General features: G+C 39.6%; 2 protein-coding genes across 2 annotated transcripts; one reads left to right on the top strand and one right to left on the bottom strand.

Annotated features, from left to right (window-relative positions):
* Positions 1-839: 839 nt before the first annotated feature.
* On the top strand, positions 840-4,944 carry vcpkmt (valosin containing protein lysine (K) methyltransferase). The gene is made up of 5 exons (XM_059353570.1): positions 840-1,108; positions 2,789-2,908; positions 3,016-3,088; positions 3,794-3,913; positions 4,436-4,944. Exons 1-5 carry the CDS (start codon positions 852-854, stop codon positions 4,538-4,540), a joined length of 675 nt encoding a protein of 224 aa, XP_059209553.1. The 5' UTR covers positions 840-851; the 3' UTR covers positions 4,541-4,944.
* An 8,583-nt stretch (positions 4,945-13,527) lies between these two features.
* On the bottom strand, positions 13,528-16,129 carry arf6b (ADP-ribosylation factor 6b). The gene is made up of 2 exons (XM_059353604.1): positions 15,995-16,129; positions 13,528-15,748 (listed from the first exon to the last, which is right to left on the bottom strand). The coding sequence occupies exon 2, from the start codon at positions 15,105-15,107 to the stop codon at positions 14,580-14,582; it is 528 nt and encodes a 175-aa protein (XP_059209587.1). The 5' UTR covers positions 15,108-15,748; positions 15,995-16,129; the 3' UTR covers positions 13,528-14,579.
* Between the last annotated feature and the right edge of the window lie 2,424 nt (positions 16,130-18,553).

The following is an 18,553-nucleotide window of genomic DNA, read 5'->3' as shown; positions in this document are numbered from 1 at the left end:
ATCTCATAATTTGGATTTTTTTTGTCTCATAATTTTGACTTTTATATCATAATTATGACTTTTTAATCTCATAATTGTGACCTTTTTATGTCATAATTTCGACTTTTTTATCTCATAATAATGACTTTTTATCTCATAATTATGACTTTTAATATGTGCAACAACAAAAATTCTCAACCAAGCCAAGTTTCATTTTCATTTTTATAACTGGTGGAAATTAGCTTCCATACTGTACACATTAGGGTTTTTGGAGAAAAAAACTCAGTTAGGTCGGAAGCTACAAATGTCATATACTATGAAAACAGAATGCAGGAATTTCCATGTAAGTCAAATTTTTTTTCCCTTTGTGTCCCAGTTGCACTGTGTTTATTGCTGGCAAAGCATGGCTTAGCAAGAACAACCACAGAACTTTTGGGCAAAGAGGTAGTAGCTACGAAATAAAGAACAATAACGAAAGCATAGGTGTATGAGTGTTTTCACAAATGTGCTATCCTGAGCAATATAAGCATTATTTTTTATTCTCCAGATGTCACATTTGTAGCCTGTGGCAGACTTTGAGGTCAAGGTCATGACCTTATTCTAAAAAATATTTGTGTATGTATTATTTATACAGTCAATACGCCTTGTGGTCGAGGCCTGTAAAGACTTGATATAGCTTCTAGTCTCTATCAATTTATTTAAAAACTTGAATCAATTTATATCTAAAAACAGTTGTACAGTATTTTATAGTAAGCTTTTATACTTTATGTGTAATGAATGTTCATTCAGCACAATAGCCCTGATTTTTAAGGTTACGCTTTTATTTTGGAAATCAGAGCGGAAGTCTCCGGTTTGTTCCTGTCGCGGCCAACATGGCGGCTGTTATGGATGAAAATGATTATTTTGTGAGAGAAATCGAGAAAAACGACGGTAGCACCCTGAAATTGAAGCAGTGCTACTTGGGAGACGTTGGCTGTGTTGTTTGGGATGCAGCTATCGTTCTCGCAAAATATTTAGAGACGAAACAATTTTATGATCCGTCCTCAGGAGTAAACGTGTGGGCTGGCAGGAGTGTGGTGGAGTTAGGAGCTGGGACAGGAGTTGTTGGTCTGATGGCAGCAACGCTGGGGTGAGATAACTGCTCAGTATCTGTGGTAAAACATCGTCACCTTGTTAAAATAGTCGACTAATTAATTTTTTCAAGTTTTGCAGGAAACACAAAAAACTTCACCAAAAGTGTAACATATGATATTTATTGATCATTTCACTCAAAAAGGATGTAACAAAGGATGGCTATTGGCATAGTAATAACACTGTGTGTAAATTAAGTAACTTAAGAGAAATAAATGACTTAGGCAATTTTTTGGACATGCCTTTGTGACTTAAGCAAGATATGGTAACACTTTATTTTGAAGGTGTCCACATAAGAGTCACACAAGCCTGTCAGAAACATGACATGACAAGTATCATGAGCATTAATGTTACTTCAAAGTGTCATTAATGTTCATGACACATCCCATGTCATGTTTATGACACGCTCATGTCACTCTTATGTAGACACCTTAGAGTAAAGTGTTACCAATATTAGTGTCAACAATAAAACACTGATAAACTGAACTGATAACTAAACAATCTCCCTCTAGCTCTTCTTTGATGGGTTCTTATCTGATGCCTATGAATGTGGCAAATTGTCAAAGAAGTGATGATCTTAAAGGGGTAAAATCACATGATCTGATCAACTGAGGATGTAGGAGATTTTGTCATAGGTGGCCGGCGTCATTAGGAGATGATTTAGGCAAAAAAACAATTTGGACAAAAAATTACTTGGGCGATTATTTTAACAGTGTGACGATATATTACTCGTTGTATCACCCACGAGTAGCTAGCTGCTTCTACTCCCTTACTTACTTACTCATGGAACATAATGAAGTACATTTACTCAAGTACTGTACTTAAGTACAATTTTGAGGTACTTGTACTTTACATGAGTATTTACATTTTTTGCAACTTTATACTTCTACTCCACTACATGTTGTGGCAAATATTGTGCTTTTTACTCAACCACATTTAGCTGACAGCTTTAGTTACTTTTCAGGTCAAGATTTAACATAAAAAACTTGATCAATTTAAAGTGATTAGCTATATTTATAAATGAAACCTCATAACAGTATGTTAAGTAGTTAGAATGACTCCTATCTTAAGAAAATTAACAAACACATCAATAATGATAATAATAATAATACAATTATATATTTAAAATATATACAGTCATGGAAAAAAATATTAGACCACCTTTTGTTTTCTTCATTTTCTTGTTAATTTTAACACCTGGTACTAATAAAGATACAAAAATAGCTGATACGAGTTTAATTTAAGAGTTGATATCTAGACATTTTACATGGCTTATTTGATAATAACCAAAATCATTATCAAGAAAACCGTGGGCCAGATATCAGCTCTTAAATTAAACTCTTATATGCAATTTTTGTTGTTGTACCAGGCATTACAACGAACAAGAAATTGAAGAAAAAAAGTTGTCCAATATTTTTTTCTATGATTGTATATATAACAATTTGAGTGGATCCATTCTGCATTAAGAGTACCTTTGATACTTTAATTACATTTTGATGCTGATACTTTTCAGTAAGTTTTGAATGCAGGACTTTTACTTGTAGTGGAGTAATTCTGCAGTGTGGTATTAGTCCTTTATCTTAAGTTAGAGATCTGAATACTTTTTCCACCACTGCTTGACAGTGAGTGAACAACAGACTCCTGTTCTGTTATTATTTCTGTGTATTAAATCCCACAGAGCTGTAGTTACTGTGACAGACCTGGAGGATTTGCAGACGCTCCTCAAGTTGAACATCCAGGAAAACCAGGCACTTATCAATAGTGGATCTGGATCTGTTACTGCCAAGGTATTAAAATGGTTTGTATATGCATTTTGTTTGTTTGATTTCAGTCATGTATCCAGGCTGCACGTTCAACATACTGCATGTCCAAATTCTAACTGTTTGATTTCTGCTCTCCTTGAAGGGGTGAAGATTTGTCAGATTTCCACCCTCTCCCACAGTATGTCCTCATGGCAGATTGCATCTATTATGAGCAGGTAATTTTCAAAATAAACATGATTACAGGGCTTTGCACTAACTTTTCAAAAGGGTTTAATGTCTGGCAACTAGACTACAACTTTTGGCAGCCAAAATATGTTTTTTTTAATCACCATTTTGAGTTAATATGCAGTTATAAATCAGCCTAATTATGAGAGTGTAACATAAAGGAATACCAGCTTTATCACAGGAAAAAAGTCAACAGAATTCTTCGTAGATTGTGTTTTTCTGACACTTTACAGAATACATTTTCATTCTTGTGTTATCAGTGAATGTCTCCACCTTAAGTTCCTGGCATATAAAATACCAGTAGTGCAGCTATTGTCATGTTCTTCATAGAACCCTCAACAATTAATCTAGCAAGTCACTTGTTGCTTGTTCATCCATTCTCTCCCTTTAAAATGTTGGTTTTCCGAACCTTTGTGCAGATCCAGTGGCCCTTAAAGCATTGACGTCTTGTTCATTAGCTCTACTCTCAGAGATGACTTCCAACATGTCTTGATTCTGCATGTTATTATTTTTTATGTGTTAAATTGTTGTTATCACTGATTGCATCCAAAGGCCAAGAATTGTTTGCCAATTTCTCAAAATGATTTGTAAAGCATTTAGGTCGAGCCCTGTGGTCCTTTGGAAGGTTATGTTGCATCACCTTCATTCCAAAACAGAACAAATTTAAAGTGTGACTTATCATTTATTTCATTCAGTCTATTGTTCCATTGGTGGAGAGCTTGAAGCTGCTCTCTGGACCAGAGACCTGCATTATTTGCTGCTATGAGCAACGCACAGAGGGCGTCAACCCAGAGATGGAAAGGAAGTTTTTTGAGGTGAGAGTCCATTTGTAAATACTAATAAATAGGCAAATGTGCTTTGGAATCGCCTGTATGGTAGGGTACTGTTAATATTCATTCATTCATCCATTCATTCATTCATTCATTATCCTTAACCACTTATCTGCACTGGGGTTGTGGGGGGCTGGAGCCGATCCCAGCTGACATTGGGCGAGAGGCGGGGTTCACCCTGGACAGGTCCCAGACTATCACAGGGCAGACAAACAGAGACAGGCAATCACGCTCTCATTCACTCCTACGGACAATTTCCAATTCCAAAGTCACCAATTAAACTTAAGTGCATGTTTTTGGACTGTGGGAGGAAGTTGGAGTACCCGGTGAGAACCCACGCTGACACAGGGAGAACATGCAAACTCCACACAGAAGAGCCACAGGCCGGAGTCGAACCAGAGTGCTAACCACTACACCACCGTGCAGCCCCGCAGTGTTAATATTTTGAATATATAACATGTCATCACCTCTCAGTGAGTCTCTGTGGTCTTTTATGTGATCTTTTAGCTGCTGCAACAACACTTCCACTGTGAGGAGATCCCTTCAGACAAGCAAGACCCAGAGTTCAGTAGTCCGGACATCCACATCCTGCACATCCGAAGAAAAGTCTGAGTTTGTGTGGTGAAAATTGTGCGTAGAATAATCACTGTTCCACCCTGATACTACATGGGAATCAGACTTAAAGTCTGTACTGGCATGTGTATATTTATTGAATGTATGATCATTACTGCACTCTTCTTTTTTTTAACATTTTGTAAAGGAAAAATGTGTTTTTGATATATCACTACACACTGTTTAGTGATATAGAGATTTAAGTAAAAAAGAAAAAAAAAGTGAAACCAGTGTGAACATTTTTTTGTATAAACCAAATTTTTATAATATTAGCAGTTTTATTGGTCTCTGTGATTGTAGGGCTGTGAAGGTAGATGGCAGATGTAGATGTGCATCAAGGACATGACAGACTGTGTTTATCTTTAATAAAATGAGTTGTTTAAGCGAGAGGGGTCCCAAATAAACCAGGAAGGGAAGAAACAATCATTTTGATGTTCTTGTTCATTTGGTTGTAGATGTTGAGGATAAGTCTTGCAAATGTTTGTGATTTTTGTTTACTTTTTGTAAAATGATAAAGATAACTAATAATGTAAAGTGCAGAGAGAGGAAGAAAACCCAGATGGGTCCACCTAAACTTTCATAGTTGTAAGAAAGTAATAAACTGATAATAGAATAAACATATGTATAACATCAACAACAAGTTAGACACAGTGAAAGTCCAGAGTTTACAGCTCAGTAAACTGCAGGAAAATACAAAAACGTACTGTGCATTTTCTCTTTCCATCTGATGGGCATGGTGAAACATACATTAAGATAATACTCAGTCACAGGTAGACTGAAATTGTTTTCCTTCTCACAGAGATGAGCAGCTACTGACAGCCATACATTTTTGTCAGGGTGGTTTTCACTATAACTTGCAGGATTTCTTCTAACTGTGGATGAGGTATGTAAATGCAGACACTGCCTGTTTGGAGCACTAGGGGGCAATAGTCGCTTAAACTCCAAAAAAGTATAAAACTCTGTGAATGTTTAGTTTGTGCAATAAAACTGCAATTAGATCATTTATCTTGAAGGCCATCCTGTTAAACTCAGAACTAAATGTTGTTTATTTAAACTGTGACAGTGATGCTGCATAATTTGAATTTACTACACAGAGAGGTAAGGAAATAAATCATTACGAAAATTCCTCATTCCATATGTTTACATTTTTGCAGCTTACCCATTTTTAAAAAGACAGAAGCTAACATGGTGTATTCCAGCTCTCCTGAAAGCTCCATATGAGGGGAATTCCACCCCAAGCCCCAGATTAGCTGGAAGATTATGGCTCTTTTTCAAGCATAAACCATGAAGTACGCCCCATACTCCCACAGGCATGCAGGGGCCCCTCACAGCCTTTCATGCTGCTCTCTGTTTACACAGTGGAGCTGTAGTGTAATGAGCAGGGTGGCCTCCAACGCTCAAACCAAATAAAAATGTTAATGCTGAAGTTGACGGGGTGGAGCTAACACTGAAGGTCCCGTTAAATGCTCAAATCACTTTACAGCAGAATGCAATGTGAGCCAAGTTAAATTCTCCATTTATAAGATGCTCCTGATGCTCATCCTAATGTTTCTCTTTAGCATTCCAGGAGTGCAAAGCTAACCTGCATGCCTGAAGTCTGCTGGTACTGTATGACAGGAACATCTGTGATGGCATAGTGCTTCAAACAGCTGAATATTCCTGAATAAAGACTTAGGCTCGGGGCTTTAATATCCCCAAGGAGAAAGTGATTGTACACATTGGTCAAACAGACAAACAACATTGCTCAACAAACAAACGACACCCAGTGACAACATACGTAGCTCAATGAAGCCTTTTATTTATGGCTTTTATGGCAGTTGGGATCAAGCGTTTTCCAAAGTGAGCCCTTCTTCTTCTTCTTTTTTTTTTAGTGCTGTGTGTCGATTATGTGTGTAGATGATCAGTAAAGAGCTGGGTCTTCAGTCTCTTTTAGAAAATTGAGAGGGATTCAGCAGATAGGATGGAGTTGTCGAAATACAAGCCATCCTCCCATGAGTAATAGATTCATTATTAAACAATATCCCAATTGTGAAATGTTTGAAATGTGTGTATGATGAAGAAATAGAGAGGTGTGGTTGGCTCAACAATCTGACCCCTGGATCCCTGTAGGCCTCAGTCGATGATATGGCCTAACCCAAGAGAGATAGAGAAAGATGAATGGCCTTTTTTTTTTTTTTTTTTTTTTACAGTTACTAAAATTACTGCAGCGGATCATTTAAGATAATCACTCCCTGTGGCCTCCCTCTGCCCCCTCACTTCTGCCCGGGGCAGCTGGCCTGTTACAATCAGAGTCGGCCTACTATAGAGGTCTCCTTTGGCTTTGACCAGGATATGTTCAGCTAATTAATTTGACTCACAGCTAGTATTATGTCCCTGTCCCCTAGTGTGGCGGGGACAGGACCCAGAGGGCTTGTTGGGAAGATTAGAGAGGAGCTCCACTATTCTGTGTTAACATCTATTTCTCCTGCCCACACATACAGTAGCTCTTTCAGTCAGAAAACTTAGAATCTATTTTCCAGTCTCTCTGGTGCACCTAAAAGTTAACCAAAAATAATTCAAATAATGTAGTTATAGTCGTCTTGTGGTTGGCTAATTAGGCTAGCACTACAGGGGAATACAGGGAGGTACAGAGTAAATGAGGACAGCCCACAGTGAAGCAGCGGTGTCTCTGTAATCTGTTATCATATACACCTTACAGCTGATTCCAGTGACCATAAAAAATCATTACTAAACATGTGGTGTACATGCTGCATGCACCAAGACAGAATGGGGGCATTTTCTGCCAACAGATGGTGCTATTAGTAGAAATAACTCTTACCTGTGTGAAAACCTGCAGTAAGAAAAACACAGTTCAAGTCCTCATAAATAGCTGAATAGGCAACACAGTGCAACACAGGCAGGCAGTTCATTAATTATGGCGTGATGATGAAATTTGTTGCGGCTGTTTTGTATATTTGTGTGTGATAACGGTTGTCTTTGAGATTTATGTTCAATTCAACCCCAGGCCAGTCTACACACAGAACATCTGCACGGACTCCGTAATGCAACATATCCCCCCCTGGTTCTTTTAAACCAAGAAAACATGAGGGAGCAGTGCAGCGCCCCTCCAAACCAGATGGGTGGAGGAGAGTCTGACTCCGAGCAGCCTGTATGGTGTGCACCACTCTGCTGCATCACAGCCAAGTGACACAGAAGATTCTTTGTGTCACCATCATCACGATGCCTGGAGCCAAGAGACACTGCTCCAGAAAGGAAGACTCATTTTCTCGCTATAACTATTAGGGAGTGGCTCAAGAATAGACATCAAACTGGGCTGATTAAAAATAGAAGAAGGCTGCATAAATGTGTGACTCTTCTGATTCTGCAAAGGTGCCCCGCCTCCTCCTCCACCCCCCCTTTACCACACACACAGATCACCTATCTCTCTTTCACATGACAAACTGGGCCTGCTGAACTTTATGCTCCACAAAGAGGCAACACACCATAGCTCCATTCCCAAATAGAGCATGTGATTGGTGGTGCTTTGCAGCTCTCTAGTCCCATCTCCGATAATGAGATGCAACAACGCTAATAATCTGTGGCGCTCTTGTTCACTGGATTTTTTTTTTTTAAGCAAGAGGTGGTACGGTGCCAATGAAGCAGAGCCCGATGGGACAACTGGCTTATAGAAACACAATGCTGACTCAACCCCCTCCTTACCCCAACCACCATAACCTCCCCCTGCAGGGGAGCAGGAGGAGGGTGGGGGTGCTGTTAAGACAGCTGTGCTGCAGTTGAGAGGGGACACAAATCGAGAACAGTGAGAATATTGTGCACACTTGCCCCCTTCTTACATTCCCGCCAATGCAGCATTATTAGCACTATGGCACACTGGTGATATTGCAATTAAAAGATCTGAACATAAACATTTATAACTTTGTATAGTCTTTGTAGGCAGTGTTAGGTTTAAAACTAATGCTGTGTGTATAATGTTAGTGACATGGGTTCAGCATGGCTCCAATGTGGTATCACTAAGTGTATTGATCCTTTGTTTGAAATAGCACAGGGTTAGCAGAGACTTGACTGCCAGTGACTGCTGTCCCTACGGCATTCTAGTGCAATGATGTATTTGTCATCATTAGGATGGGTGGCGGCCCAGCACCGAGGGGAGAGTTGCAGGAGGGAGGGTGCAGCATGTGTGTGTGCAGCGTTTCCCTGAGTCATTACCTCTCAGTAGTCTGACTCTGGACTGTGTGTGTAAGCAGCAGCACCAGCCTGACTCGCCTTAGATGTGAGATTTCCTCCCAAACAGTTGTCTAATCCAGACGCAGTGTCACTCGAAACACTGGCTCCTCTGTAATTAGAGCGATTCTGTCAGATATACAGATGTAGTCAGTCATGGAGCGTGACAGTGTGGTGGCAAGCTGCTGAACGAGGCCTTTGAGGTTGCTTTGCATAGAAGTTCATCATTCTGTCAGCCAGTGTGTGGAGTGAATACATGTGGCTGGTGGATGCTGCTGCTGGGTGAATGACTCCTGTCTGTGTTACTCATGGGCAGATTATGAGACAATGGGCCCATGGGCAGAGACATGCAAAAGGCCTCACCACCTCTAGTACATAGGGGCAAGACACTTTATAGTGCTTTGGCCTCTTTTGTGACTCTTTGTGGTCATAATGCATCTCTCTGTGGTGGTTGCTATATTTGTTTTGTGACACTTTGTGATTGTTCTGGTATTTTTGTAGTTATTTGAGTCTTTTTGTAGTTGCTTTGTGTCTTTTGGTGATTATTTTTGAATGTCTTGTAGTTCTTTTGTCCCGTTCTGTAGTCATTTTCCATCTCTTTGTTGTTGATTCGTGTCTTTTTGTGGTGACTTTGACTCTTCGTAGTTGTTTTGACCCTTTTTTTAAGTCATTTCAGTCTTTTTGTAGCTGCTTTGTGTCTCTTGGTGATTATTTTGACTGTCTTGTATTTCTTTTGCCCAGTTTTGTAGTCATTTTGTGTCTCTTTGTAGTCATTGAGAGTATCTTATGGCTTTTTTCTTGTCTTTAAAGTCTGTTTGGGGTCTCTTTGTGCTCAATTGCAGTCTCTCCCTGGTTGATATCAAATCATTCATAGCTTACAAAGAATATATTTATAAATATCTTTGATAAATTCCTTGGTTGTGTATGTCTATTTAAGTGACATTTTGCAGGTGAAGGCCATGATGTAACTGTATCACCCTTCAATGGCTCTGTGACTGTTGGAGGTTATGTAAAGCCAAATTATCGATATCAGACGCCAAAGGTCAGTGCTCTGTGTTCTGTATGAACAAGAATAAACTCAAATTGTGCCTCAGAATCTGCCTCTGTCCCTCACAGCCAACAGACGCAGGAGACCTCAAGCTGCAGCAGCATCTATAATGCCCCCCCCTTCTATACTGTAGCACTGCTTACATCTGAAGGCAACACTCAACTATGATCCTCTTTACTCTCTGTGTGTTACAGCTGGAAAAACACAAAGTCCAGGGACAAACTGCTTCACACTCTCACACAGCTGTGTCAAACATCCTGCAATTCTCAAGAGGAACCATGTGGACAAATTTCAGGTTTTCACATAATGGAATATAAATAGAAGCCCTGAGGCTTAAAAAATGTAATGGGACTTAGATTGGATGGTTTTTAAAGTGGAAAAACCAACATGATTATAGGCCAGTGAGACTATACCAACAACACTCTATGCTTAGTGGCTCAAATTATGTAGTTAATGCTTGTATGAGCATTTCATCTATCCATTAAAAAAACAAATTGATTATGTCATGTGGACCTCCAGCACTTCATAATAATTTTCTGGTTCTCTGAATTTCTAATTTCACCACAGCAAGTAACCTTCAGTTGCAGATATGAATGGAATGTATTTTGGACCAGTGCCCAGAGTGCACCTTGGACTTCACAGCCTCACATTTTCAACCTTATTTCGCTGACTGCTACCACAGTATAGCCCTTAGTAAAACAAGTGTTTTAACCTGCACCAAAACACCTGCAATCAAAACAAATTCAAGTCACACCAAACATATAAACAGAGAAGGGTGCATCTGTGTAAAGGCAACCCAGGGTGTGCACGTAGCATGGTATTCAAGAGCGTCAACCTCAGCAGGAAACCTGAAACAACTTTCAACCACTTCCGGACTTGTTTTACACCGAGCTCTGCATGAGTTCATTATTAAACAGCTCACTTGAAGAGGCTACTGAAAGTGCACAGGCTATGCGGAAGTTTCATAAACAAAGAGGCTGTTTTACTGTCCTTGAGGATAGGCAGCCATTGAACCACACTGTATGAGCTGTGGTTTAGAGTAGGTGTCCCCCCCTACCATTTCACAGATAAATAAACCGATTTAATTACCGGTTCACAAGAATATCTGTATCTGCAGACAGCACAAAGCCTATAGTGATTATCCATCTGGGTGTGCCTGTTGAACTGTAAGCCAACATTAAGCCAGCGATGACTATATTCACAACCCTCAGTCAGAAAGCAGCACTACATTAGAGCTACCTGAGCACATGTTACCCTGCAGCAAGAGGAAGTGAAGACAAGTGAGGAAGACAAACCACACCCCTGAAACCACAAGCATAGTTTTTGTACTGTAGGCATGTCAGACGTGCAGCTGTAATACCATTCACCACAGCTATTCCTAAGCTGTTTTAAATCTTTGTCAAGTTGACTAATAAAGGGCGAGCTGTCATTGCAACAAAAGGGAAAAAAGGTGTATTCCAATTTTGCAGAACTTCACTCACAGAGAGTGGGGGTCTGTTTCGATTTCTTTCCACTCTTCCTCTTTCTGTGAAGAAGAGAGGAAGTGACTGGAAACTTGCAGCGCAGTCAGCCACCTATATGTGATACCAAAAGCACCAGGCCACACTGGCACACATCCCATCAAGTCGTCGTCATAGGAACTGTAGCAACAAACAGGCATTCTGGCCACCGAAGACAAATCCGTCATCGAAAATTCTTGCGCAAAGCAGTGGAAGCGTTTAAGTCATTTGTGTTTCTAACTTTGTGAATCATGACACCAGTGAGATATGAATCTGAAATGAGCTGTTGGTGAACATGTTGCTGATAATATTCAGTCCCATTCTTGCAAAAGCTGACCAGTCCAAGACTCCTTTGGCAAGAAGAATGAGGCCTATTACTCGACGCACCTATTACTGAGCTTATGACCTTTCCTCTCAGGAAGTGTAAGGAATTCCAGCCGAGCACAGAGGGAGTTGACAGAAGGGCCAGGAGGTCTCATCTTTACAGAGGAGAGGTCATAAAACATTGCTTACAGTCTCTGTCCTTGCCCCAGGGGCCCCAGTGTTACCAATAAAGCTGTGAGGATCATATGTTTGTAATGAAGTGGTGGGAACCAAAGTGGCCATTACAGCCCAATTAAACTGCCATCAGCTCCTAATGGAGGCCCTTGACCAAGCCCTTTCTCAAGGCAAGTATTTACAATTACAATAGAAGCTTGGATACTTTCTCCACTTGCAGTGCACCATTGTAATTATAGAACATTTTTCTTATGGAGCATGTAAATCACTGCTGCAAGAGGTGTGTGGGTTGTGCGAAAAATCATCTGTGACGTTGGAGTCATATCTGTCTATGTCACCTGACCTGTGACGGAAACCTCTGTGGTGCTAAAACAAACATCCTGAGGCCTCTACAGCAACTTGCTCAGCAATAGATTTTCCACACAGCAAAGGCCACTGTGATTAAACAGCCAAACGCATATAGATGACAGACTCATGCAGGCTACAGCAGTGTCTGATTGTCAGTGAATGCTGCAAACACTTTATGCTTGAGAGACAGTGTGCATCCTATACTTGTGAATGCAAAAAATAAAATGCAAACTGTGCTTTTTGAGCAGCTTACATCATGCCAGTTTTTTATGTGGATGTGTAAAACAATGGAAACAGTGCCCTTCAGTATGCTGAGTGGAAAAATCCGTAAAAATCTGCAGAATAATACTAACTAATCTTCTGTAGCCCTAAACAGAGCAGTCAGACCATTTGTCACCATTAATCCTGTCTTTGTCAGCAATGGAAACACAAGTTTTAATCAGCTTTAATGGAAACTAAAACATTCTTTCACTGTGTCTCAGTCTTACTGGTCAACAGTTGAACGGACAAATTAAACCTTTAAAGGAATTTACAGGAATATTTAGCTAAAATACCTAAAGTGAAATGAATGTTCAGTAGCAGCAATTATTAAAATGTCAGCATTTTAAAAAAACACACAGATTACCATGGTGGTATTAACATTATTACACATTCATTCTGCTCATGATTATGAAGAGGGCAACACATTGTGAGTGGCTCCTTTTGAAAAGTGTAATGTGTATAGTAAATTGACTCTTTGGCAACATGCATCTCTTCACAGGTACCTCATAAGTCGTCTTTTTTGTCCTATACACCTATTTCCTTTCAGTTCTCAACACCAGCCCTGCATTAGTCAATAAGCACACATCATTCTTCCTGAATACAAACAGAGACTCACTTTTTAATGCCAGCCCCAACCAAAAGCAAACTCAGGAAGTTACAGCTGACAGCTCGACATCAACTCAGCTATGGCTCGCAACCAACATGCAACATACAAAAGGAATTCACAATTCAGCTGTATATCTCCGCTGCCCCTGCAACTCTCATGCAAACTATCATGTGGCTCTGTTGTTATTCCAAAAAGACCAGCAGTTGGACTTCCTGTTTTGTACATTTTCCCCATTTACTGGCAAGGGAACTGAGGCCAGCAACTTGGTCTAAGTGTGGACATAAATCCTTTATGAAGAATCTGTCCTACAGCGCTAAAACCCAAGAGATTTTTAAACACAGCAGACCTCTACTTTCAACTATGAGCATTCATGAAACTTCTCCATAGATTATTTTTTAATTGTTGTTCATATATTAAGCTAATAACAAATTAAACTTCGGACATTTTTTTAAATGGCTTAAATCTCACTACCTTAAATCCTTGAAAAAAAACAAAACAAACAGAACAGATTTGAAATCACTTTTTTAATAAGACATTACAATGACATTGTTCTGTACATGGTTCCCCCAGTCAAAATAAGAGTAAGAGCTGCACCTCAGGGTGTCTTCAACATTTCACCAGTAAACAGCTCCCTCTGACTGCACGACAGATGGACTCTGATGTAGGGTTACTGTACTTTCGTACTCATGCTACAGATATAGGCTATCATATAATGTCCCAATACTGAGACTAATCAACTGTGGTATCAGATTGAGAGCTCAGAGCTGAATGACATTCCTTTGGAAAGATTGAGTCAACTGACTACATGTTACCCAAAATCAAAAATGCGTTGTGACAAGCATGTTTAAGAGTTACTGGAGGCCTATTTGTTGACTATTCAGCACAATTAGGTATCAAGACATGACACATAAGGTCAATCAGTAAACTATATAGCCCACATAAGGGGATGGGAAGGGGTGACAAAACATTTCTGAAATAATTTGTTTTTCTGATGTCAAGACTGATGACATTGAAATGTAAGCAATGTTGGAATTTTCCCCCTTTTCCAGCAGTCAATACCATTGAGAAGAAATACTTTTAAAATCGCAGTACTGTGTTAAAACAAATATCAATGTCCTTCACATATGCTACATGACAAAGATCTCACCTCAGAAGAAAAAAAAAGATCAAAGTTCAATGCAACAAAAACTGAAGAACCTTGAAACAAGTTTTAGTCCAAGAGTGAAGATAGAAACTTCAGCTTCATTAGAAAAATAATACAAAACAGGGAAAAGAATAGGCAAAGGCGGTGATCTCTGTGGCTTTAACATTAGGACCAATTAATTCAATGTTCATCAAGCAAGCCCCAAGATAATGAATTTGATATTGGCCTGCTACAGAGTACAAGCAAAGTTTAAGCCAGCAAACCCAGTTAAAGATAAAGATAAATTAGTCATGGGGTAAACGTAGTAGTAAAAATAAATGGGAGATAATCAACTTTTTCTTAACCAACTTTTGAGAAGTTATTTGTTACTTGCAACGTTATAGTTTTGACCTAAAACAGTCAGCACTCAATCATTAAGATTTGTAATTTGAGGTTAGCCATGTCAAGCCCTCATACAGTCCATCACCTGTGGTCGCACAGGAGGGCTGAACATACCAATTCCTATCTCTGATGCGGGTCAAGCCGAGCTTCTCTTGGATTTCATGTGGCTTCATTGCATCCGGAAGGTCTTGCTTATTGGCGAATATCAAGATGATGGCATCCCTCATCTCCCGGTCATTAATGATGCGGTGGAGTTCCTGTCTTGCCTCGTCGATGCGATCCCTGTCCGCGCAATCCACCACGAAAATTAACCCTTGGGTGCCTGTGTAGTAGTGTCGCCACAGTGGGCGAATCTTATCTTGGCCCCCAACATCCCACACGTTGAACTTGACATTTTTGTAGGTGACAGTCTCCACATTGAAGCCGACTGTGGGGATTGTGGTGACAGACTGTCCGAGTTTGAGTTTGTAAAGGATTGTTGTCTTTCCAGCAGCATCAAGTCCAAGCATTAATATTCTCATCTCCTTGTTGCCAAATATTTTAGACAGCACTTTCCCCATTTTGAACTCTTGTGCATAAATACTTTGTTCCTAACGAGAAAAATGTCTGATACCGCAATGAAGAGTCGTAACGTTAACTATAGATTCAGGTTATGGGATTACTTGTAAAAACATGACTCAGTAAGAGCATATGTGGGGAAAAAGTCAAAAATGCACACTCATGTTAAATCCTAACAAACAGTACTTAAAGGCGTTTTACTCTAAAGTTGTTGCGTCCTGTGAAGTGCTGGGACATGAATGTTCAGAGTATCACACTGTCTGCGGGGCCTATACACAACATGGCACGGTTACACTAACAACTTGGCAGCAACTGTTGCAGGACGTTCATTTTGTTGCCCAAATCAACATAAAGCTGCGTGACGAAGACAGGCCGTGGCGATTAACAACGTCAAAGAGCAGACACGGTGAGTATATAAGGCCCCGAAAAAGCCGCGCTACTTGTGGTATCCTCCTGGTGTCCGGTCCTCCTCATTGGGTGCGCCCTTGTTCTCTTCACCGCTACCGGGGGAGAAAAGCAGCTTTCTGCGGCTAGTCCATCAAGCGCCGCGCCAGGTAACTTCGACGTGCTGGAAGGGACGTCTTCGGGAAAAAAATCCTCGGTGACTCAGCAACACACTCATGAAACTCCACTTCTGATCCCCCTGAAAAGAGATTTAGGAGGAGGGTCAGACATGCCAAATTAGCAAGCTACCGCTCATGGCTGCTAAAGAGGGCTAGCAAGCTAACGTTAGCTAGCCTGCTAGCTAGCTAGCTGCAAGCTAACTAGATAACGGTAGTTAGCTGTTGAAAACTAATCATATCTGTAGGCAAAATACGTGCGACAGTGACAAAATGTTTGCCTCATACCTTTCTTAATTGGACACTTAATTAAAATATAACATATTTACCTCCTATCTCCCCCTCCTGTCTGGATTAATACACCCAGCTCCCGTCTTTCTCCTTTAAGTCGAGCTGGTCGCAGTGCCGCTCCACCGGAAAGGTGTGGAGCTGCATTAACCGCTACTTCCTCCCGTCTGCTCCATTCAGAGCTGCTGCTGCTGCCTAGTAACGCTCAGCTCACTGTCTGAGGCACACACCTCTCACATTTACCCCTATTGCTTTATTCACAACATAGTATTAGTCCTCTAGTTATTTAACTCAAACGGATCGTTACTTAAATAATATATAGAATCCCAATTCCTATTAGCGAGTTTAATATTGTCGCAAATGCAATCCCTTAGGTGTAATTATGTTATTTAAAAGTACATTAATACAAAATCCATCATCATTGCCCTTTGATCCAACCAAACTTGAATTCAAATTTGTTTCTCCTCGGCACGCAATAGTAACCGTAATATAGGCCTACGCTCTTTATTTCAGAAAGAAGTCGTATCATAACTCCATATGTAACAACCTATTGGAATAACCTTATTCATAACCTTAACTGTAAAACGATGTGGAATTTACCTGCTAGATATATAATCGATAATAAGGTTAAATAAATATCTTTTAATATAATTCACAGAATTTACCATATATTATGTCTATTAAGAAATCTACCAACATGAAAGCTATAAAAACTTTGAATTTATGTACACTCTACAATGTTTTTGTGTGAAAGCTTGCCTCTGTATTGTTGGAACCCCCTGACGGCGTTTTGTTGGTGTATTGTCTTGTATTGCACCATGTTGCTTTAATAAAGTTTCAATATATTTTTTAATTTACGTTATACGTTACATCAGTTCCTGTTACAATGTAACGTTATGATTTATTGCAAACTGAGCCCCTATAGACGCTAGTTTATCTTTAAGGTGTATTTAGAATGACTGCAACAAGTATGAAAACATTTTTATTTTCATAATAATACTTAAATCCATGTCATTTTTGTTTTCACTTGCTCAGTCTAGTGATCAATGTAAAGGGTAACAGCACCCCCTTGTGACAGTTGTAGGTTATCTAATGTCACCATGTTCCATTCATTTTGCATTACCTTTTGTCTGTTCTGACAATCTGTCGTGATAATTAGATATGGACTGGTGGCAAATTGACGGAAAATCTGAATCAATGAGTGAGGCAACATACCGAATGCAAATGTTCCCATACAGGTTTACTGCATTATATAATTGGGAATTAACCTCCAATCATGCTCTGTGGCATTTCTAAATATGCTGAGCAGGCACAGTTGACCTTGCTTTTCTGAATGATCAGCTTTATTCTACGATGAAACATTCCTGTCCTGATCTCCCCCAGGATGACAATGCCTGATCCATATGCCAGCAAGGATCATGGAATGGTTTTATAAATATGAAAATGATGTGAACCATTATGCTATGGCCTTCGCAGTCACCAGATCTCAATCTAACTAAACACTTAGATATATTCGGTGTGACATGCTGGACAGCACCCTCCACCACCATGATTGAAACAGTTCAGAGACTTGTAGAATCATTGCCAAGGTAAACTGAAACTCTTCTGGTGGCACGTGGTGGTCCAACACCTGACTAAGACACTTTATGTTGATCTTTCCTATAATTTGTCACCCATTTGTATATAATCATGAAGCCTAGATATCATTATAATCTGTTGTTTTGCCCGTTTTGTTGCTGCCAGTATACAGGCATGTGGATAGTAACAAGATGTGGCATTAAGTTTGCTTACAGTTAAAAAAAAAACCCAAAACAAGCCAAATTTGGGCACATATTTTCACTGTTAAAGGATTGATAATCCAACATTTTAATTTACTCACATGTTTAAGTTGAACCTATTGTCACTCCACTGGCTGGTAGGTGTAATAATGAGTCCAATTTTATCCAAATGTAGAGTAAGAAGGTTATTTTCAGGTTTCATTCATCTTTTTAACTGACACAGTTATGATATATTTTATTATCACTTAGCTCCACTGTATGTGTCCCAGTTGCACATGCCAGAGATACTGACATCAAATAAATTTGTCAACAATAATTTTTGTAGGTACAATCTGAATTGAATGTTTTTGAAGAGATAAAACAAGAGCAACTTTGTCGTCATCTATCTATATCCAGTACAATGCAGTACATAGTTTTCTTCTGGGCCCTTAGTGTGAAACAATAAGAATGAATGATTCACTGGGATTGAAGCAAATGTTCAGACTACACATAAAGTGCAAGGTACAAAACAAGATACATAACAGGTACAAACCTGGAGTGTAATATGCAGGACAATACATATGTTGTAAGACTGTTATAGATATGGAAAAGTCTATGGGTCCAGAGGATTAGTATGTATAGGAATGTGTTACAGATGTTTTGATTAGACTTTGACTTGTTTTTGTATAACAAAAGTGTCAGATACAACCACGTTAACGTTCACAGCACATAGGCTTGTCACTTAGGGTTGCAGAGGGATGGAAAATTCCCGGTAAATTTCCAAAAACTTTACATGGGATTTGTTTATTCATGTAAGAACAGGTTCATTGGTTTGTATGGCTT

The sequence above is a fragment of the Centropristis striata genome, chromosome 16 (genome assembly GCF_030273125.1).
Source record: "Centropristis striata isolate RG_2023a ecotype Rhode Island chromosome 16, C.striata_1.0, whole genome shotgun sequence".
Lineage (NCBI taxonomy): Eukaryota > Metazoa > Chordata > Actinopteri > Perciformes > Serranidae > Centropristis > Centropristis striata.
The sequence above is the reverse complement of the archived record's forward strand: the minus strand, read 5'-3'. Positions and strand labels throughout refer to the sequence as shown.

Excerpts from the sequence above, each read along its gene's own strand:
- vcpkmt (XM_059353570.1), top strand. The coding sequence starts at position 852 with ATGGCGGCTGTTATGGATGAAAATGATTATTTTGTGAGAGAAATCGAG. Across the intron at positions 1,109-2,788 it reads CTGATGGCAGCAACGCTGGG|AGCTGTAGTTACTGTGACAG; the intron begins GTGAGATAACTG and ends TAAATCCCACAG. Across the intron at positions 2,909-3,015 it reads ACTGCCAAGGTATTAAAATG|GGGTGAAGATTTGTCAGATT; the intron begins GTTTGTATATGC and ends CTCTCCTTGAAG.
- arf6b (XM_059353604.1), bottom strand. The coding sequence starts at position 15,107 with ATGGGGAAAGTGCTGTCTAAAATATTTGGCAACAAGGAGATGAGAATA.